This window comes from Zonotrichia leucophrys, chromosome 15 (genome assembly GCF_028769735.1).
Source record: "Zonotrichia leucophrys gambelii isolate GWCS_2022_RI chromosome 15, RI_Zleu_2.0, whole genome shotgun sequence".
Lineage (NCBI taxonomy): Eukaryota > Metazoa > Chordata > Aves > Passeriformes > Passerellidae > Zonotrichia > Zonotrichia leucophrys.
In genome coordinates this window covers 7,218,079-7,240,892 of record NC_088185.1, presented here as the reverse complement: position 1 = coordinate 7,240,892, position 22,814 = coordinate 7,218,079, and the positions used below count along the sequence as shown (strand labels likewise).

At 43.2% G+C, this 22,814-nt stretch overlaps 1 protein-coding gene across 25 annotated transcripts in view; it reads right to left on the bottom strand.

Moving 5' to 3' along the window:
• ARVCF (ARVCF delta catenin family member) overlaps nucleotides 1-22,814 on the bottom strand; it is a 246,792-nt gene that overhangs the window by 89,781 nt on the left and 134,197 nt on the right. For 17 of the 25 annotated variants that reach the window (XM_064727179.1, XM_064727180.1, XM_064727190.1 and 14 more), the window contains one exon: nucleotides 5,569-5,607. The exons of the other annotated variants lie outside the window; for them this stretch is intronic. In XM_064727179.1, coding sequence (XP_064583249.1) covers nucleotides 5,569-5,607 — 39 coding nt within the window. The remainder of the gene's footprint in view (nucleotides 1-5,568; nucleotides 5,608-22,814) is intronic. 25 annotated transcript variants of the gene reach the window in all.

The following is a 22,814-nucleotide window of genomic DNA, read 5'->3' as shown; positions in this document are numbered from 1 at the left end:
TCAGAACTTTTATTCATCTTCACTCAACCAAAGCTTACCAAGAATAAAGAAATCAGTTACATGCAGAGGGTTTTTGCACAACACCTTATCCCTGTAAAGCTCACCACTGCTTCGAGGTGGAACTTTCTCACTCCTCTCACACCAGTATGTACACACAGAGCTCATCCACCACCTTCATCTCCAGCTGCACTTGAGGTGCTGGCATCTCTCTGTTCCCCTCTAGACTTTATAAAGGCAGCCTCTGCTTTCTGATAATAAACCTGAGGAGATGGAAGGTGGAAAGAAATGTGTTGTTCTTTGAGCTTTTGCAATACTTTTTCTTTATTTAAAAAATAAAAAAAAAAAAAAAGAGAGCCTGCCTTTGTGTTCAGACTGCCTGTGGGCAAAGGAAACCTTAAAAGCTAGGCACTTAAACATGAGCAAATTGCAAGCTCCAGCATATTGACTTTAAATGAGCATTGTGCTGGGTTTTATCCTCTGGCTGCTTCTAAAATGAAGATTCAGGGAGATATGGTACAGATCTGCATTCCTACAAGAGAAAACTATTGTTATCTAGAGACTGTCCTAGGCATCAGAGAGGCTAAAAGCTTGCAAAGCTCAAGGTAGATATCTCAACACAGACAGGTGCCCAGCCAGCATCAACTGTTTCTTCCTTGTTACTGTGTGAGCTGCTGAGGAATGCAGTGAGCCAAGGGGACAGCCAAGGGGACAGCCCGGCACCCAGCTCAGGGGACAGCCAAGGGGACAGCCCGGCACCCAGCTCAGGGGACAGCCCGGCACCCAGCTCAGGGGACAGCCCGGCACCCAGCTCACCCCTGAACTGCCTCCACCAGGTGCTTCTTTCATCTCCAAACCCAGTCCTTTCTCTACATCACTAGCCTGGAGCTGTCACAAGCGAACATTAACGTAGAAAAGATGCAAAGGTTTTGTTATCTGCTTTTAGACACCATCATTAAGGATTTTAGGTCATCACAAATTGCAGAAACTGGGACACATTACCCTTTTCAACTACTTCCTCTGTGCTCAGCTTCGAAGCCATTATTTAGGACGCTCTTTTTTGCTAAATACACCTCAGCATCTCAGATTGCAAACATTTGGCAGGTATGCCTAATTATCCAGAGTAAACCACAAGCTGCTGGATAGGGCTGGAACACGACACCCCTAATGAATAATGCTACCAGTAGTTCCCTGCCTGCTAGAAGGAGAACAAAATAACATATACTCATTTACCTTACTGGAGGCTTCCAAAGCAAAAGCAATGAGATAACAAAACTCTACCAAATTATAGGAACAGATTCCAGTGCAGTTATTGCATGTGGTGTCAGTAGTCATGACTCTTCCTTTTACTTTTGCTTTTCTGAGACCAAATGAATCCTATCCTGTTGATTTGTGCTTGCATCTCCAGTGTGCTTTAAAAAAGCCAGGCTATTTACAACACAAAGCAACAATCAATTTACCTCCAGCCTGTAAAAGTTAAGCGCAGATGAAACAGCTAAAGACCTTGTAAAATAAGCAAGAAACATAAAGTAACAGTAATTCTTGTTTTGTTAAAGAACAGTGATTTATCATTTAGGGCACATATCTCCTAGGGCTTATTTTGCATTAGACTACTATAGCTTCTGTAATCATCACCATTTCAATTCCTAGCGTTGTATTTCCATCAAAGCAGCTACTTTATATCTGTTTTAATAAAAGAATAACCTCCCCCAGGAGGATCAGACATCCTACTTCAAGACAGTAAACAAAGTTTTTTATTCTCTGCCTATGGAACAATTTTAAACAGTCTGGAAATAATATAAAATTGCAGGGGATGATTATTTCCACTAAAACAGCCTCTCTTCAAGAATACTGAAATCATGTACATCAAATCTGCATTGTCCCCAAGATCTCCTTTGCTCTAAAGATTGCAGTGCAGGCTATTCCAGCTACTCCTTACTCCAGGCTACAGTCACATACCAGATTTGAGGGTTATTGCAAAGCACAAAGGCTGGATTCTACATCAGTGGACATACTTGTCCTCAGCCAACCCCAGCACAGACAAAGCTCGAGTGTATCAGCTCCTGTGAAACACATTACAAGTCTGGGCATAATTAATGGCATTGGACAACAATGCTAATTGAATTAAATGTGGATTCTCTCTCCTCTACTACTCTTTAAGTTACTTGTTAAAGCTTCAATCTCTGCAAAGCACGAGATTATTTCTAAGTGCAAAGCAAGAGAACACTGGCTCTGCTGGAGTCAAGCTCAGGCTGATGTTGTGCCCCAATGGTCTCCTTCCCACTTAGGTCTGCACTTCCAGCTCAGTCATGTCCTCAAGCTTTTATTTGCTGAAGGCATGTGGAGAAAGACACAAAAGGCAAACCTGCAGGAACACAGATGCTGAAAAAAAAGTCTGTCTTGAGATCTGCATCAGACTGGGACATCAGAGAAGGAGGAAATCACTGATGGAATTTGTTGAATTTTGTGTACTTAGGGTAGATTTTTTTTCTAGTACAAGATCAACTCCAGCAGCTAAAGACTCTCAAATCTGGTTATCACAGCCTCCTGCCTTGTCAGAGCACCCTTCTTTCACCCCAGCCTCAAGATCCCTGCTGTGCCCTCTGCCCTGATTTGTCCTGAGAGCTTTCTGTGCATCTCAGCAGTGCAAAAGCTGGATTCCAAGCCGAGCAGCTCGTGCCCATCACTGAGCCTGTGTCCCCTGAGGGGCAGCACAACAGGAAACCTTCCCATTGTTTTTAGTTTGTTTTTCAAAACCAGGTGAGCCTCCATACACTCAGTGCTTGCACCACTGCAAGGCACAGCACCTTCTGCAAGCACAAGGAGACCTGAAGTGCAGGGACTGCCACAGGCTGTTTCCCCAGCTCAAAAAGCACAGTGAGGTCCAAGTCTTCAGCACCAAAGCACAAGTACACAGCCAGACCCACCCAAATTCTTCATGTCTGGGGAAACATTGGGCCAAAACTGGGATCAAATGATGGCACAGTCAAGCAGGGTGGCTCTAGAACAACAAAAAGCACATGGACCAGCCTGTATTGAAACCCAGGCACACATGATGCTGGAAGGGGAGTCTACAATACAGAGAATGACTTAAATATGGGAATACATAAATATCTACTTTGCTGCAGATAAACAAACCTCCATTTAGTAAACTTACTTTTTTGTTTTCTCATGTGAAATAAAATGTGGGGTTTATATACATAAATATATATTTATGTATATGTATGTATACAATGGACTCAGTGCACTTCCATGTGAACCCAAACACATCAACCTATGAGAAAGCCCAAAGCTCTGCTGGAGCTCTGACAAGCTCTCCCCTAAGGCTGGTCAGTTCAGAACAGAAGGGAAATGTTAGCCCCAAATGAAAGCAGGCTGTCCTGGCACGGGGTACCAGAATGAACTCAGCCCCACACCACAATGCACCAACTGTTTCCTGAACACTTACACACTTCCTTTGTCCTTCAGAAACACACACGACAAGCAAGGAACAAATAATGCCAAGAGCCTTTAAAGCACCAAGGTTAAAAGGAACATTTCAGCAACTGGAGAAAACCCTTCACTACAGGAGCTCTGAAAAGCCACAAAGAGGAGCGGGTTTTTTGGGAAGCAGGCATGGTAATTCACCCTTTGAAGGCATCACACCTTTCAGGGAGAGCAGGAGGTGAAGGAGAAGGAATCAAAGGCCAGCCAAGGCCTGGAGCAGCAATATCCACCCCTCAAGTACAGCAGGACACACTGGGGCTCTGTTCAGCCACGCGGTAGCTGCCCATCAACGGGCAAATCCAGCGCCTGCCCCACGGTCAACAAAGAGCCTTTTATGCTATTTTAAACAATCTGAAGTGTCTCAGTTAATGGAAGACCGGGCAATTGGCCCTCAACTATTTCTAATTGACTGGAATGATGGATGAAGCTAAAGGGAAAGCTGACCCACTGAACTTTTCCATACAAAGCTAGGAAACTGAAGGAGATTGTAAACAGTTTATAAGAAGGAGAAGTGGGAGAGGCAGAATCCCAGAGGCTTTGCTCCTCTCAACCTGCTGTTAAGTTGTTTCAGACTAAGGAAAACAAAGAGCTTCAAGTCTGAGCAACAAACAAAAAATACATGGGAAGGCCTAAACAAATAGGGTATTTTTCCCATGCTCTCCTCCCCTTTCTCCAGGAGCTGTTCAGCACTGCCATGCAAGCTGGTCCTTTGAATCAGAAAGGGCAATTTGTCACTCTGACAAGGTGTCTCTCAGGGCTCTCTATTGCCTTGCCCTGCTTTTCAGATTGACTGGGTGTTAACCACGGATGTCAAGACATTACATCTCAGTCAGCTTCAAGTGATGTGATGATATGCACTTAAAACTTACATGTTAATCAGTGCCACTACATTAAGGTAATGCTCAGGAAACCACACATGCCCCTGGATTTTCTGAACAAAACCATCACCAGCAGCTTTGCACTGCAAAGGGCAGCAGTGCTGCAATGTGACAGGGCTGTCTGCTCACCTCAGCAGCTCCTGGGAAGGAAGTCTGAGGACACACAACTTCCAGATGGGGAAATGGATGAGTAATAGGTTCAAATTCACACCATTTAACTTTAGGCAGCTTAGCAAGGTATCTAAATGCAGGATAACTTAATTCTTTCTTGTTAGTCAAAAAGAAGAGAAGTAGTCTCAGAGAACAGGAACTTGCACAGACTAAATTACTTCCTTGGACATATCCAGCTCTTGCCACTGATTCTGCACAGAAATTATATCAAGTGCTTCAAGGCAGCATTAAAGCTGGAGGATGAATCCAGGCCTCAAAGCCCCAGTGTAAGTAGTCTGTGTAGAACCCAGAATAGGACAAGGGTATCACAAGTCATCATTCAGTCCCTCAGTCATAACCCTTTTTCTCCCAGCAGTTCAGCAAGATGAAGTAGTAACATAGAAGCATAAGTCATTATTTGTAATATGAAAACTATACAGGACAAAAAACCAAAAAGAAAAAAAACCAAAAGCCAAACAAACCAAACAAAACAAAACAAAAAAAAAAACACCAAAACCCAAAAAAAGAACAAAAACCAAACCCCAAAAAAGAAAGAGCACCTGGCACACAGAGCTCTCCTTCCCTTAACTGTAGACAGCATGGCCAGTGTTTATGTGGACAGCCTGCCCAGTAGGAAACTGAGCAGGAAATGATTGTTTCTCACCAAGATTTGTACAGAGAGTTCACTGCAATTTGCCAAACTACCTCCCAAAGACAAATACAATGTAAATCTGCATGCCTAATCTTTGACCAAACCCAAAACAGATCTGACTTGTTTCCTCTCTGGAGTCTTTCAGATGAACTAACCAAGGCTAAATTAGGGAAATTTTTAGTGGGACGAGGTTACATCATGGATTATAATTTTCCACCAAGTTTTTTCCTTCATCTCCACCTGCTGCCTCTATAGCACTGGCATTAAGGGTGGTGTGGAATGACTAATTTTACATTCCTTTCTGCAAGACAAGCATTCAGATTTCATTTCTTGCAGGCCCCACAGAGTTTGGATCGCAAATTAAATGGATGCACGTATTACTAGAGATCAAGTCCACAAACTTACATGCACATGGGAGTCAGAAGTACAAGCTAGGTCCTTCATCTAAAACAAAAAAAACAACTGTCAGTTTGGCAGGTGAGAGCAGGTTTCTTTCTGCAGTCTGTGTGTCCCAGACTCTACCCCAGCCACCTTCACACATCATTAGTGAGTTAAACCAAAGCCTGCCAGACACAGCCAGTTCTAGGCTAACACACACACGCCCACTTGCACTGCTACAAAACTACCTTAGAGAATTGCTTTTAACTTCAAGGCAGATCTAAACCATCTCTGCATTCTTTGAATTACGACCAAGGCTGGAGCATTATTTGAGTGTCCTAGGAGCCACATCAGATCAGTGTTAAATTTAACTCATCTCCTCACCCACCCACAATCTTGCTGGTAGATCTGAACTACGCCACAAAAATGCTTTTTGTGGAAAAACACAACACAAAAAGCAAAAAAAATCCAATAAAACAAACAAAAAACTTTTCTAATCCTGAGGGAAACAGAACAAACAGACCACTGATGATTGTTTAAGCCTGCATTCCAAGAAAGCTGTTCCTTAAAATAAATTATTTCTCATTCTAGGGAATACAAAGCAATTGACAATAAATCCAATCACCCGTCTCACCAGGACTGTGCCTGCCAGTGTCTCCCACTACTAAGCCCCAGAGCAGCTCTGCCTGGCAGTGAGGCAGCAGGACTGTGTCAGCCCAAGCAGCTCCCAGGAGATGATCCCTGGTAAATCACTCACTGCTTCTTCCCTCTGCTTCTCACCCCATTGCAGCCCCCCACCAAAGCCGCGCTCTGCACACAGCACAGCAGGAAGGTGGGAACACCTCTGACCCAGCCTGGCTCCTGCTGCTGGGCAGCCCCAGGGAGCAGGAAAGGGACAGCAGGAGAGGAACTGAACTGTGCAGGAGGGCCCTGGATAGGTACAAAGCCATTGGAACACCAAAAGACACAAACAAGTCAACAAACCCGAAGGCTGCTCTGACTGCTGTAAATCTTCCAAATGGAAGAGATTCCAGCAGAAAGACAATTTTCCCAAGTGCAATGCAGTTACTGTGCTATTTCAACTACCCAAGAGAGTTCACTGATGGTTTTTTGTCCAGCAGTCTGTTTATTTCACACATTTTCTGTTTATTCCCTAAGACTGACCTTATTACCCCTACTTGTACATGGCCAGACCTCACACATTGGGAAGAGGGAAGTGCCTGTGCTAAACTAGCAATAAACAGCATGGAAAGTAAAAAAACGAAAAAACCAAACCAAACAAAAAAACCCACCAAAACCAAACAAAAAACAAACCCCAAAACAAAAACAACAAAAACCCAAACAAACAAAAAAGGTGAGCACTTGGATATGAAGATCCTGCGTAAGAACACATTCAGTTCTCATATCCACGGCTGTGGAAGGATGTGGATGCACTGCACTGGGCTCAGAGCACACCCAAGAGAACAGCCAGAGAGCAGGAGGATCAGAGGTCTCTCTTTCACACCTAAGGTCCAGCTGTTAACCTCAGAAGGTGGTCAAGGAGTGATTTGATTACAGGTCAAGTGCCTAAAGGTATAATGGAAAGCTGATGGAGAGCCCTTCAGAGAGAAAGGTTTAACCAGTGTCTGTGATGAAGACTGACAAGCCACACACACATTTAATTTTAAGACAGCAAGTGTGAATTGTGCAAGTAAAGAAGAAACACATGGAAAAAATTTGCTGCTGAACAGGTTGGGCCTAATTGTTTTTAAGAAAAAAGTTTCTATTTACTCATAAACCTGATAATGGAGAGGCGCTCACCTGCATGCACACTACTCCTCACACGTGACTGCTACCACACTCTGAAGATTTTTCAGGCTAAGAATAAATTATTTAAAGCTTGTGAAGGAATTCCCCATCCCCTCCAGCCTGCCCTCAGTAAACTACTTTTTCATGAGATTTCTGTCAGCCAGAGAAGGGGCTAATGGTGCCTGTTCATCTTTTGCCTATGGAGTTGCCTCTCCTCCCACCAGTGAGCCCCTTCTCAGCTGTCAGCAGCCCTTCAAGCAAGGCCAAATTGCAAACCAGAGCACTGTGTCAACTGAGAAACCACTGCCCAGGAAGGACTGTGTGTCCCAATCCCAGCCTTTGCTGTCTGCAGCACAGCTCCAAAAACCTGTCCTGCCAGCACAACTGGAACAGCTGTGGGACAGCAGGAACCAGGAACTGAAGGGGAGAAGAGATGAGCACCCTTTATCCAGGCAGTGTCACCTACAAAATGAATGGGAAACCACTGGCCCCATTCAGTTTATAATAAGAGTGCTCAATATCGACAGGCACCATTCAGCAAGGACTGCTATTACAGCATGAATCTCAAAAAGGAAAAAGTCATTTAAGCTAAGGTGGAAGTCACTTGCCCAGAGGTAAATACCTTCACCAGCAAAGTAAAATAGCTCTCAATTTCTTAGTTAAATGTGTTTAGCTTTTTCCATTTGTCATCAGCTCTGGCTAATGTTCCACGTACTTGCAGGAAATAGGCATCTTTCTATGACCACTCACTCCTCCTGGCACTGTGTATACAGTCAGCTCTTCTACATTAAAGCACTGGAATTGTAAAATCCTATCACGTTTGCCAAGTGTTCAATTATTTACATAGTACCTTTTGATTATTATTTCTGATGTGTTTTTATTTGGGACTTCACAATGGAATTCAAATATGATGAATACTGAGACAAGATGCAGCCCAAGAGTCAGCAGCCTGGGCAGCAGTCTAAATCACTTTTAAGCAGGTTCTCAGAGGGCTTTTGAGATAGAGCCATTTCTCAATTAAACAGACACAGATCAAAACAAGAGATCAGGATGAAATTAAGGACTTGCTATTAACAACCATCAGTCACAAACTAAACTCAGGCTCTGAAGGCTGCACTCTCTGCAGTTGGCAAGACAAGCTGTTTGAACCTAAGGACAGGACAGCTGCAATTCCCTCCCACTCCTTGTTATGGTTTTATGCCAGAAAACAGAATCTTTAATTTTTCCAGAGAAGCCCTGCCAAGCTAGGCTGCAAATAGGATATGGTGTGTTAGTAAACTCCTAGGCAGCTTGCTCACAGCCTGGCCAGAACCACTCCAAGTGCCTAAATCCCTCCACGCACCCTGGCAGCAGTGACGGCTTCCCGTTCACACAAATGATGTTCCTCTGTTAGACTCCTTTTGTGAATCAGGCCTGCACAGGCCATGCCATTTTCACCTCTCCTGGCAGAGTATGCAGCACCCAGGTATCCCATCTTGACTCCTCTCCTTTATAGGCTTTCCTGCGACCCACCTCCACTACTAAAATTTTGGCAGAAATAAACCAAAGTCCTCCATAAAGCATTAGCTGTCCTGGAATCATCTATACACACAGCTGTCTTTCCTGGAGTTCAAATGAAGCTGTTTTGTTTTTCTCCCAATTCTTTACAAGGAATCAAAGATAAACAATCATCCCACCCATCTTTTTTAACAGCAAGACAGACTCAATCACTACAAATCCAGCAGCAGCAAGTCCACCACCCACTAGGAACACCCTGCCATAAACACTGTTCCTGCCTCAGGACTCACCCTGAGCACAGCACCGGGAATATTCTCAGAAACACACACTGGCAGGGTTCATCCCACTTTGGTTTTCAGCTTGTGGGTTTATTTTTTTCCCAAGAGAAAGCCAATGTCTTTTAATTCCTTCCCAGAGTCTCCAGCAGCAAAAAACATCTCCAAAAAGGTGCTGTTGAATCTGGGTCAGGTTTGCTGACTTGGACTAACCCATCACTCAATTATATTAACAAATTGTTAACAAATAAACTCATCTGACAGAAATCCATAATATTCTACATCTCAGCTTGCTAAATCAGGAGTATTACAGTTAGTAACAGATAAACATATGCATGGAAGATGGTAAGTCTGGCAAACAGTTGCAAAGGCAATGCTGCAGCCTGAAGAACACCAGAAAAAGATGAACAGAAGAGAAAAAGCATTACAAAATGCATGAGTCTATCCAGGGAGGGCAAAACCAAACAATAAAGCACGTCAGGGAAAAGGGAGGACAGATAAAAATGAGAAGAGACTGAACCCATAAATGAGCAGAGTGTCATGTGGAAGCCAAATCAGTGGCTTTCACATGAAAAAAAAAGTGGCAGGAAAAGAGAAGGAGGGGAAAAGTATGAAAGAAATATTTCAGTTTTTAATTCCATCCTGTTAACAGCGCTTTTGTTCACCACATAAATCTTCTGGCGAGCAGCAGCTCCCTCCACACAGGGCAGTATATTAAGATTCTTTATTAAGGCTTTCCAAACACCATAATGTCATTCTTTGGCTTTTTATGTGGTTTGCCTAGACTATGTTTTTGTTGCTAAGCTCTCATTAGATGTGTATCTCGTACTGACAGGGAAGAGATTATAAAACACAAGAAACCTGAGCACAAGCCCAGTATTTGATTTGACACAAGTGAACACTCAGGCAACAGCACGATGTCTTGTGTGTGACTTGGGGACGCTTCTGGATCAGCTCAGCATGAACAGAATGGGTCTGAACTGTCCCGTGGTGGTGTGCAAGTGATTAATTCAGGGAAGGACAGAAAGGGGAGGAGAGCTCAGAGCCAGATGTATCACAACCCATCTCCCACATCAGGAACTCCTGTGCCAGCCCCAGCACTTCCAGCCCCGGGCAGGACAGCTCAGAGCTCTGGCTGAGGACTGGCAAGAGAATATTGCCCCAAGCAATGAATACCAGGGAAGCACAAGAACAACACAACACAAAGATGGAGCCAAATTAATAAATCTTGCTTACAAGGGATGACAGCACATCAGGAAGAGCAAATGTACCCATCTAGTTACCCGGGTGGAAGACAAAGATATCCATCCTGAACAGCAAATTGTGTCCAACACCATGAACACTTCACGCCCCACAGGCAGAAAGCTAGTCTGATTCTACACTTAATTAAATTATCTGTGTCAACAGTGACCAAACACATCAGCATTTACAGCCTCCCACCATTTATCAGCTCACACACAGAAATTAAACTGACTCCTGAACAAGGAATCATCAGCAACTCTGATCACAGGAAAAAACCACAGAAAACTAATTTTTGCCCGAAGTTTAAACTGAGCACAGTTCCATTTGCAAAATTACACGAAACCAAAGTATAACCTTATCATTCACTTCACAAAAGCCACCAAGTATATTATAACAGGCTGTTAGTACACATCTAAAATGTGTTTAGAAACCCAGAAAATAGACCAGATAATGTGCTCTATATACCCTCAGCAGCAGACATTGCAGCTATTCTTAATCCCAGCTTTGTGAATCTGGTAGACATAATTCATTGTGCTTTTGGAGCCATAATATTTTGCAAAGCACTGCAGTTTGCTGGCTTACAAACGTGCCCTGCCAGCTCACTGTGTAGAAAGATTTCTGCTGACTTCACCCACCATTTCAGTTGCACTCATTAGGGATTAGTATTTTTCCCTGCTAAGGATACAGGCTGCAAGTACCAAGCAGGAAAGGTTACCCATGTGGCTGGAAAAGACAGGTAACATTTTGATAGGTAATAAATATACACACAGTGAATGAGCACCTAAGCAGCACTTGACTGTTTCTTCCATGAAGTTCAAGTAGCATATTTAAATATCAAATGCTTTAGAAATTTTACTTATTATTAAAGATATAATTGATAAAATCTTTTCATCATGCATTTTATACCCATAACTTCTCTAAGAGGAAGAGAAATCATCAGAGCAGCTTTTATATTCTTTACAGACTTTCATTTAAAAAATTCTTCTCTTCACAACTTCACACCTGCACATGCACCACAAGAAATAAAACAATTTTTTAATGGAGAGTATTTCAGGTAATGTTAAGAACCTAAGAAACCATGAAGGTAGCAAGCACTTCTGGTCCAGTCCTCTACCAGTAAGGACACACCTCAGCACTCTGCCAATTCTGAAGCACTGCCATATTTTGCAATGAAGGTGGTTTTGCACTCCCATAGTAGGCTTCTGTCTTCACACTCAGTGGGAAGAGAAGCAAATTTCAGTACAAGTCTGTATAAATAATCTATTGGAATTTTACATTATTAAAATGGCAACTTCAGAACAAATCAGTGAGTGAGCTGCTTCAAGAACATTACCTTCACACCTGCAGCAAAAACCCCACAGCAGAAGAGAAAACCAGTGAAAATAACTTCTTATAATATTACGCAGCATTTTCCAGTTTGAGCAGTCAAGCAAGTTCAAATGGTCAGCAGCAAAAACCTTTAGTAAACCATTTGGATCTTGATTCTCCTAAGAAAGTTTTACAAGAGAACTAATTAATTATCAGGAGCAGGTGCAGAGATGTTAAAGTCTTCATCAATGACCACGCTCCAGCAGAAACGCTCACTGTTCTTACCTTGGAGCAATATGAACATGCTGACAGAACAATGGGTTACTTCTGAAAGAACACGAGTTTGTGGAGTTTGGAACTCGGGTGAGTTGCCCTGCAGTGTGTATGAACCATGCAGCCTGCCCTGCTCAGCCAGTGCAGGGCACAGAGGATGCAAACAGCTGCTGCACCGCAAGAGAGAGGCTCCACAATGCCCTGGCCACCCCACAGCAGCTCTGGACAGGTCTGTGCCTCAGGACCGCAGCAGCTGTCCCAGAGCTGATCACTGCACTGCACACAGGGGTGAAGGAGCTCCACACAAAGAGAGCCCAGCCTGCAGAGCTGATGTGTGCTGCCATCACGGGTGTGTGACAGTGCTGGTGCCTGAGCCAGCTCCAGCATCAGCTGCAGGCTGCTCTCCCTCCCAAAGCCTGCCAGCAGCAGTCTGGGGGAGGCACTCCCCAGCCCATCGAGAAATAACAAGTGACAATTCAGGAAAGCATGTTTGCTATCCATTCATGCATGCAAGCCCAATCTTGGGCCAAACACTGGATGTGCTAAAAGGTTTTCCCCAGAGGAAATGTGTTTATTAATTAATATCTACTGAATTAATTGGCTCCCCATATGCTCTGCTGTGCTTCTAAGACTGGAGCCCTGTTGCTGTTACTGAAAGGTGTCAGGCGTGGTGACTACCCAGGAGGTTCCTCAGAACACTTCAGTCAATCTGAAAAACTAATTTATGTTTTTGTATTCATCAAATTCACAGTGTATCCACCTGTGGCTGAAGACATGGAAAACACATTTAAAATCTCCAATCCACAATAATTTTTAAAAAGGCCAACACACACACTTACTTCAGCTACAAGTGTGATACACAGCAGAAGCTGAGAAGGAGGTGCTGAGCTGAGGCCATCACTCATCTCGTGGCCCCTCACCTGCAGTAACTTTGGCTGTTCCTTTCACACACTGTTACATCCCTTACACCAACTTGTTCTAGCAACTGCTGCCTCTACTACCAAACCAACCTTTACATCCATCACATCCTCTCCCACACCCTTTCAATGGTGCAGGAAAGGTATTTTTGGATTCTGACTACATCTGGCACAACTCTGTTCAATGACAATTTTTCTAATGTTATCAATCTCTCAACGAGACACTTTATTTAACACATGTCAGTGTCAGCTGGCAGGGACCACAGCTCCTGTCATTCCTGGTACTCCAGCACTCATCCTGCACCAGCCTCTCTGTGTAAGCTCAGACTGTAGCAGCTGAACAGGGAGAGCAGTCCTGCAACCTCCCTCTTTTAAGCACAAGCCACCACAGGCTGTGCATCCTCATCCTTGAGAGAGACAATTTATGCTTCAAGACATTCCCGCTCCTTGCAATGCATCCCCCTAACTGCAATGCCACCTCTCCTAAAGCCCCTGGATGCACCCACACAGGGCAGAGGCCAGAAAACCCTTTGTCAGAGTATGGGAGGACAAGCGCTCGTTATGGCAGCCTTCCTAGCAAATTCAGAGACCTTTGATGTTTATTTAGTCCAGGTCTCCAATTTCAGCATTCCCTCACGTATGCAACACCCACTCAGTCCAATTCAGAAACCTGAATATCAACAGCTGTAATTACCACACCCAGTGGTGAACTCAGGCTGCAGCAGCAGCATCCCTGACACAGCAGTGCTGCTCACCCTGGCTCCCTGGCAGAAACAGTCTGAAGTTGTCTCTGCAATAGAAAAGGAGTGTCTCAGCTATATTAAAATACTGTGCTCCAAGATTTTACCATTGTACCACCACACTACAACACACTGCTTACTGCAAGCTGGGCAGGCCCAAGGACCAGGCATCTGACATCATTCAGACAAACTGCTCTCACAGACAGGTCTCAGGTGCAGCCACAATGCCATTATTTAATTCCACACGGCCTGTGCTCAGCCTGCAGTAGCAGAGGGGGGGAGAGCAGTCCTACAAGCACCCTCTTGTAAACACATTTTAGCACAGGCTTGAGCTTCTTCAGCTTAGAACCTCAAGAAAATGAAGCTGAAGACAGCCTAAATGTACAACCTCAATTCTGCTGCAGGAAATGGTTAAAGTATATCACAAAAGAAACATTTATCAATTTAAACAGGTGTAATTGTGATCTGTTCAAAACAGCTTCCTACAGAGGAAGATGGTCATGCTGGTAAGCAGCAGCAGAAGCTGCAGAGAAGCACAAAATCATGTTCCTAAATCAGAGGCCTTGTTCATAATTTCTTTGCAAGTACAAAATAACTAGAACAAAAATTAAAGCTACTTTCAGATAATAACATCCTCTGCAAGGCAGGCCGCAAATAGAGTCAGCAGGATCTGTGCTACCTGTCTGGCAAACATATTTTCACTTGATAATGGGCATATGACAAGCAAGACTTCTGAAGTGACCCGTGTAAAACATCAGTGCACAACACTGTGCTTACAACACTGCAAATGGAAAAGGTGGGATGATTCCTCCTGTCTGGGAGAGCTGTTTCTGAAAGATTTGCAACATCCACATGGCAACACATTTAGCATTTCATCTTTCCAAGAGACGGCAAACCTCTCTTAAAGCAATGAACTGCTCCTCTTTAATTCAGCATATCTGCCCCACCCAGTGATTAAGTCATTTGACAGTTAATTTAGGAGGATATATTTCTCTTCCAAATGCTAGTAAAAGGCATACAACAGTAAAAAAAGGTAAATGTTCAGTTTCCAGCCACTCTGATACAGCATAAACCTACAGAAAGGAATTGGAGAAGCAGTAACTATGCACAACATCACAGCAGCATAACCTCAATAACCCCATGTGTACAGACTGTTCCTAGAGACAACTCTTTGCTCTTCAAGGATTCAGGCTTGAAGGGATCTTTTCCATGCACTTCACTTAGTTTTGGTTCACTACCCTGCATGCAGATACAGAAGACTTCATAACACATTTACTGCCCACCTGCAAGACATTAATGATTAATTTCCAAGCATATCAACTCTACACTGCTTTGGGCTGCTGGGCTTTCCTTTTTCCTCTGTTTTTTCATTGCTTGCTTTGAAGAAAAAAGAACAAGAATATCACGCAAAATCCAGCTAGAGATATTAAAACATTGCAGTATTTTTCAGTCTCAGCAGAATAGCTGGGGAGTCAAAGGTTTTAATCAAAGAATTAGGAAAAATTATTTCAAATACACAAAGTGCATGCCAGATCAAATCCTGTCTTCTGTCATACAAGGTAACTGTTATCCAGTGGACTACTTTGCAAACATAATTTTATCTATTTCTTAACTAAATCAGACTAGGTGAGAAGATGTGAAGATATGATTTGTACTGTCAGCTTCACCCTGTGAGCATGGCCACTGAGGATGGAGGAGGCACCTGTATGAGGTCCATGCTGAAGTGGGATCTGCATGCAGAGACAACTCAGTTGATGGTGAAAGATGAGATCCACAATGACTCCTGCCTGGTGCTTTGAAAAACGTCCCGTTTGCTCTGTCATGTCTGCAGAGCAGCCCTGGGGAGTGGCTGAGCAGAGCCCCAAGGGCAGCCTGGCACAAACTCCAGCTCTGAAGGCACCCAGAGGGGCTTCTTCCAGCGGGCCACGAGGAGCTGCTGCAGCTCAACTGCCCCAAGGCGAGAGCATCAGACAGAGGGAGGGGAATTCACCTAGCAGGGTCTGGGAAATGGGGAAGAAGCCACAGCTACATTTGAATATATCCCTAAATCCACATTTGGCCATCAGAGGAACAAAGACATTTGATTTAGATTTACCTCACCTATCTGCTTCTCTGTTCTTGAAAAGGAAAGTATTACTGAGGTTCTTCACAAGAGAGTTAAAGGGAACTTCCTGCAAAGATCTCCCCAGACAAGAAACGCTAATAACTTCTTGTGAGATATAAATACAGCAAAAGCTCTCAAAAAGTTTCTGAGTCCAACTTTTACTTTCCCAGTACAGGCTGATCAGATGAGTCCTTGATGTCTTTTGTAGCTGTACTTTACCTGGAGGCTGACTGTGGGAAAGGTACAGCCACAGCTTCTCGGTGTAACTCCTGACACAAATACTGTCCTGAAGGAAAAACAATGCTCTTTTGAAATAAAATTAAACCACTAGCGAAGCTCAGCAATTACTCTGGAGAGAAGCCACTTTTAATAATAATAAAATCCATGCAAGGACAACTGTAATATATAAAATTTAAACTTAAATAGACCACACAGACCAGCACATCTATCCAAATGCATCTGCCTGTCCAAATTCACAGCTTTTTTTCTTTAACATAAAAGTTTGCAATGGGAATTCAGGAGAATATGCCAAAAACCTTTGACAATTTTATATATGGAGCACAGAAAAAACCTGAAGTACAAAGAAAAGAATAAAACCAAGCATTTTTATGGAATGTGCTTAAATGCTTTGTTTCCTGCCTGAAATTTGCCTTCTGATGAAGCAAGTCCACTATGACAAATGACAAAACTTTATTCCATCCAGTTGCTCTTCCAGGTCTTTGAGAAGTTCTGGGAATGGTGGGAGGTAACAGCCTTAGCAAAATCTAGCCAGATGACCAGGGCAGTACCAAAAGGCTGAAGGGTTTGGTAAGGGAGGGCCAGATGAAAACACACATCCTTCCCATGCAAAAGGAGACAGGGAAATAAAACTGCCTTGATTGATATTTCTGAAGAACAGTTCACATCTAGGGATTTACTAATAATGTTGTCCCAGGGCAGGCTTTGTGTGACAGCTGATTTTGTCTCTCTGGTAACACCTTTAAAAAAAACCATGCCAGACAGATACACAGATCATTCACTCCAAGGACTGATCTGCACAGTCATGGTCAATGTCATAAGTCTTTCTCCCTTTGCTCTTTAAAAAAAAAAAAGAAAAGGACGAGGGAAAAATCCCATCTGTGGCATACCTTAGAGCATCAGAAACTCGGTCAGCTTTTGCAGTAATCTGATTCACCCCTCTGGCTGCCCTTGAATTGTCTCACAAGATCCAAGCCCTGCACAGACAGGATGCTGTACTGCAACAGGTAAAAGAGAAAACCTGCAGAATTGAGGTCAGGGGTCTACAGCTCTGGTAACTGCTTTTCTTTTTCATTGGCAGAGGCAATAGGCCACACATGGTGTGTGTGAAAGAATGAAAGCTAAAGCAAACAGCCTGCAAGTCTTGTTAAATTATCTGTACTGAGTAAGAACCATGAAAAGCACACAACATAGAAAGAGATTATGAGGTACAGTGAAAAATGAAAGATCTGCAGTTTGGGGCCAAGTCACAGAGTGTGAGGTATCTGGAGTCCTACAGCTGACCAGGGGTTACAGAAAGAATCCATGAGCATTCCAGGGTAAGCTGCTCTGCTGACTGATTACTTAGGGCTAAAAACTAGTTGAGGAAAAAGAATCAGCAGCTCAGAAAATGGCAAAAATTAAGACAGACTTCCAAGTATAGTGTAACAGTACCTGGAATATTGTGCTTCAGATCTAATTACATCTGTAAGCCAAATATCCACATTTCATGACTTGATGATCTATTGTATCAAAGACCCTGAGAATTTTTTGACATTTGAGAAAACTAAGACAGTATTTTCAGAAGTTGCATGTGAGTCACTGATGAACTCCCTCTGAAGGAAGCAGACCATTGTGCTGTCTTTCCAGCAAAAGCCACAGTGCATTTTCTGTTTGTGGTGTTTAATCATTAAAAAGAGAGGGGAGGAAAAAATCCTTTTTGCTAGGCACAGCTAATAGTAGAATGAACTACCTCATTCATCTAAATAAAGTCAGCTCTAAACCATGCAATAACCATTTAAGCGCCTGCTTTGTTAATTATTTCACTGTTTATCTAATTCATTATGAGCATCTACATAATAAGCTCATTCAGCATAAGCCAAGATCAGAGAGAGAAGACACCCATCAGCCTACCCACCCTTCTGCCCACTGGGGGTCTGTCCCCTGCAGCCCTGCCCAGGTTTATGGGGTCCCTGACCCTCTTGAGAATGTTCAGTCACTCCACAGCTCAGTACAGCAGAGCTTTGTGAAAGCTTCCTGTCTCTTCTACCATCCTTCTTCCATAGCCTTTGTGTGGATTTTGGCATGGTTACCCCTAACTTCCCAATTTATTTCAGGAAAAAAAGTCACCTTCCAGCATGAACAAGGACAATATTCCCAACGGCAAAGAACAGGTGAATTGTTTCATTATTAATCCATTTCCCTTTTCCTCACCTGTTGCTTCTGAATTATTTTGCCTACAGCTGCAACAACTGTTCCTCTGAAAATCAGTATGTCCATAAATGCACAACAGAGCTCACTTGGGAAGCAAGGGCAACACACCTTCAAGAGGGCACAAGGAATTGCACCTGCACCTCCTACACGACCTCAATTATATCCTGCATCCACTCCCTTTCAGAAAGGCACGGCACTTGTGATTCCCTTAAGAAAAAGTACATTTCACCTTTCTATGCTTCATTTCAGTTTGGCATTTATATAGCTCAGAAGATAACTACACCTTTTTCTGGTGATGTTAGCATATGATTAAGTGTTCCTCAAACAGGGGCACTTTTCTTGGAGATGGTAATTGAAGTCAGCACATGGACTGGCCTGAGAGGCGGCATCAGCAGTTCAAACACTGCTCTCCTGCTTCTGAGGAGTGAGCTAATCTTCAGGTGGACTACAATAGCTGGAGCCTTGGAGAAAACCAGAAATGGCAACATGTCTGGGAGCCTTTTTCTTGGAGGACAAGCCCATCACAACATCACTCCAAGTGGCAAAACACAACTGGAACAAATCAAAACAAAGCCCCAGCCACGCTCGAGTTCCTACTGAGGGAGTGGTGCTTTCCTCAAGTATTTCCAAACAGCAGTCAGGGTGGGTGGGTGTGGGGAGTCAAAGGCTTCAGTACAAACTGTTTATTGAAATAATTCCCTTTAATTGCTCTCCCTCGCAATGCAGTTTTTAGCCATGGAATCACTTGTGGCCCTGGGAAGGGGCAAGTATGTACCATTTGTGACTGCAATTAAAGCAGAGTAATTAACCAATCCCTCCATTTCTGCAAGAAAAGCTTCTTAAGCTGATAATGAATTTAAGCATTTGAAAGTAGTGAAACTGATTTTCCATGCAGCAACAGCATAGGAACTGCCAAATGCTTTCTTCTTGACTGTTCACTGAGCACCTGAAATGATGCAGATCATTACTTCAGCAGGCACCAGGGCTGTTAATCTCAAGATTTACAGAGGAGGCAAAAACTTACATTGCAATATAGCCACAGAAGTTCAACTGTACAATGTATACAAATTTTGTATGAAACAACAGGCTCTTCTGAGAAATTACAGTAATTTGGATGTGAGAAAGCAAAAAGACTTAAATCTGCACAAATATTGTTAGGACAGCCAGGGTGAATTTACACAGCACACCAACAGCCAATTAAAAATGTTAAACAAAAGCCAACCATCTTGGTCTGTAAATTTTTTCCTCCCAGCTGCTGTGTAGGCACATTATTTAGAGCAGCTGTGTTATTAAGAAAAAGAAAAAAACTGAAGCAGCTCTTGTGCACTTACAAAATCCTGTGCAGAACTTTGACCCTGCAGTGAAGGGCTCAGCCTGTGTTTAGGCCAGCAGAACTTACTTGACTTGTGTCCCAGATTTAGCCCTGAGAGGAAAATTCATCTCCAGCAAATCTATTGAATGAATGTGGCATCATTTGAGTCAGGAGCCAAGTCTCATACAACCAAAGCACAATTAAGTATCAGGCAAGCAAAATGTTTGAAGGCAGACAAACTTCCCAGTTGGATGTTCTAAACCAGGATAAATAACCACAATGACAAGGGCCAAATTTGAATTATAACTCCATTACAGTTAAGCATTTAAGCATAACATAGAGATTCTCAGCCACTTCACTTCTCAAAACTGAGAAAAAATGTGCTCACTTCCCATTCTGCAGCTGGGCAGCTGCACTCTGAATGCTGCATCAGCAGCACTGGGTAGTGTCAAACTTTTCCCTTGCCACCCATCCCTGTGCCCCAGAAGCCATTCTGATCTTTCAAAAGCTGTTTTTTCACAACCTCATGGGATTCACCTTCTATTTCTTCACACCTCATTTTAAAGATCTTATGGGAAGTTCAAGTCTAACTCTGGCCAACACCACAACAGCTACCCTAAAATGGAAAGCCCAGCCTGAGCTGCCATCACTTGGTGATGCAGGACACCTTTCATCAGGAAACTCACTGAGCTATCACCTATACCTACATGTCTCAGGCACAGCTCTGCTCACTCCATGGCTGTGCAACAGCTCAAATGAAGGAACACTTTGCCTCAGCTAGGAAAAACACATCAGAAGAAAACAGAAGTCAGAGGTAGGAAAAAAAGCCAACTGGAAGCTTTTATTATCCTTTTTATTGAGTTCAATACTACTCTCCCCCATCTCTGAAATGGTTCTGGAACTCTCACAAACACACTGAATAGTCAGAAGCATACAAGAGACCTTGTCCCAGGGGCACAACACAGAATTGGGTCAGGAAACTGGGAAACATTTGACTTGCTCAGGCCAACACAATAAGGCAAAAAAATGAAGTTTTGATTGGAATGTGGCCATGCTGGCTCAAAGCAGTTATCTCCTACCCCGATCTCAGTACTGATGCCTTGAACAACAGCAGTATCACATTCCATATTTTGAAGAGGACATGCTTGGTTTCATCCTCCACACCGCACATCCACAGTGTCCCTTCTCCACCCAGCAGCAAGGAGGAAAAATGTTTCATAACCTTTTCCTGAGCTTAACTGAAAATCACCTGGTGCTTGTCAAGAGAAGCAAGACCAGGAGTGACAGAAGGTCATCTAAGAGCAGGCACTTGACCTTCCTGTCCTGCAATACCCGAGTGCACCCACCCAGGCACTGCCAGTCCTGCGACACTGAGTATGCATGGGGTCCTGAGCCCCGGCTTCTCTCCATTTAGATCAATCCATTTTGAATACCACAAGTATCTTAATATAAGATGACTTCTAGAATAGTTAACCCTGAACTGCTTTTACCTATTCAAAAATTTACTGCTTCTCTGCTTCTAGAAAGAGTCAGAGACAAAAATGCTCAGATCTGCTCCTATTCACAGTCATTCTATGACATCCTTCTTAGTTCTTTTTCTAAATTTTTCTCTCCCAAAAAAGGAAAAGAGGCAACATTTATTCCCCCAAAATTGCTGAAACAAGACAGATGAACAGAGCAGTGTGAATGCCACAGAAGTGCATAAACACAGAGGTGCAGCACAAGGGTGGGACCCTGCTGGGACACAGCCTAAGAGCCATTAACACCACGCAGGGCAAACCATGTTTACACAAACCCTGAGGACACACATCTGGATGGCATTGACAGAAGTGACCTTGCTACAAAAGCAGGGATATCCCCAGCTCTCCAGTATTGCAGGAGATGTCCCAAGCAAATAAAGGCCTTGTTTCCATTTGTATTATATAAATTGAAATAATTCAACCACCTTCCAACAATATTTTGCATTTCACAATCACCACCTTCTCTACATCATGGGAAATTCAAAACCATCATTCATTTTAAAGGCTATGTATTTTCATAGAGGAAACTGAGGCACAGACTGTCCAGAGATTATTCCCCAGTGCTTCAGTGCCTCCAATCATCCTGAGCTTACATGGCACACTGGTGGTCAGCAACAGCAATTAAGTCCGAAGTCCATCAGTGTCTGACAAAGAGACTCCTGCCTCTTCCATCATCCAAAGAGAAAAATCTGGTTCTTTAACTTTTCAGGCCACTGAAGAGCCCAGCTCAAAAAGTTTATTCTTTCTGTGTGGCAGATTTTGTGAAATGTCCCACAAATGGAAGGCTGCCTCTGGAACTCATTTATCAGGAATTTCAGCAATGTTCTACACAGATGTTGCATACCACTTTAGGCTCCTGCTAGAAGTCAAAATGTTGTTGAACTCAAACATGAAGGATTAACCTCACTGGACTTTAAACTGCCATGAACACTGACTGTAATTCCCTCTCAGGACAATAAGAATATCCCAACATCCAACAGTGAAATGACACAACCCTGTCCTCTTCCCCTCAACACTTCTTTCCCACAGTTCAGCTGAAATTCACGTGTGTTTGCTAAACTTTCCTTAGGCACTCTAGATTCTAGTCAATCTTCTTAAATTCTCAACATCAGCTACTATTTCTGCAGAGGTCCTGATCTCCTTCAGTATTTTCAACAGCATTTTCTCTCTGGTTCCTCACTACCCACCCTGCCTTAGCATCTGACACTCAACATCCATCTCCTCCAGTATGTGCCTGAAACACTCAGACTCCCATTCAGTAACTGTGAAAAGCCTCTTCCACCATGAGCAGGAGCCATTTCTTCTTCACCTTTCACAACAACCTTCTCCAGATGTCAAATACAACTCACAGGAGTTCTGTCTCAGAGTTTTTATTACCAATTCCCTTTCAATCAAAGGCACTGGGCCAAAATAAACCATCTCCTGCAACTTGCTGTCCATCACTGCTGTTCTAAGCATACTTGGCAGTGTACCCTAGGGATTGCTCATTTTCAGGGATGTATATAGGGAACAGGATGACAAAGTGAGACTCTTGACTCCTTCAATGGCATAACAGAGAGCCTGAGAAACAGGGGTGTACAGAAACTGCTCCAATGGCATCCATCAATAGAGGCACAGACACATGTTTACCTTCTTTACAAGAAGCTTTTCAAGCTGTAAGTGTTCAGGTTATTTGTAGAGCCTCAGTTTCAACTCCAAGAAGCCTAATCTAAATTTTTGCTGAAGTTGCTATATTAATAGCAGCTTCTTTCCTCCTGGGAAGTATCAACACAATCATCTCTTGGACTCTTTAATACAGGCTAATAACAAAGGAAGGCAAAAAGCAAACTACAAAGGAGAAAACAACCCAGCTTAGAGAAGTTCTTAT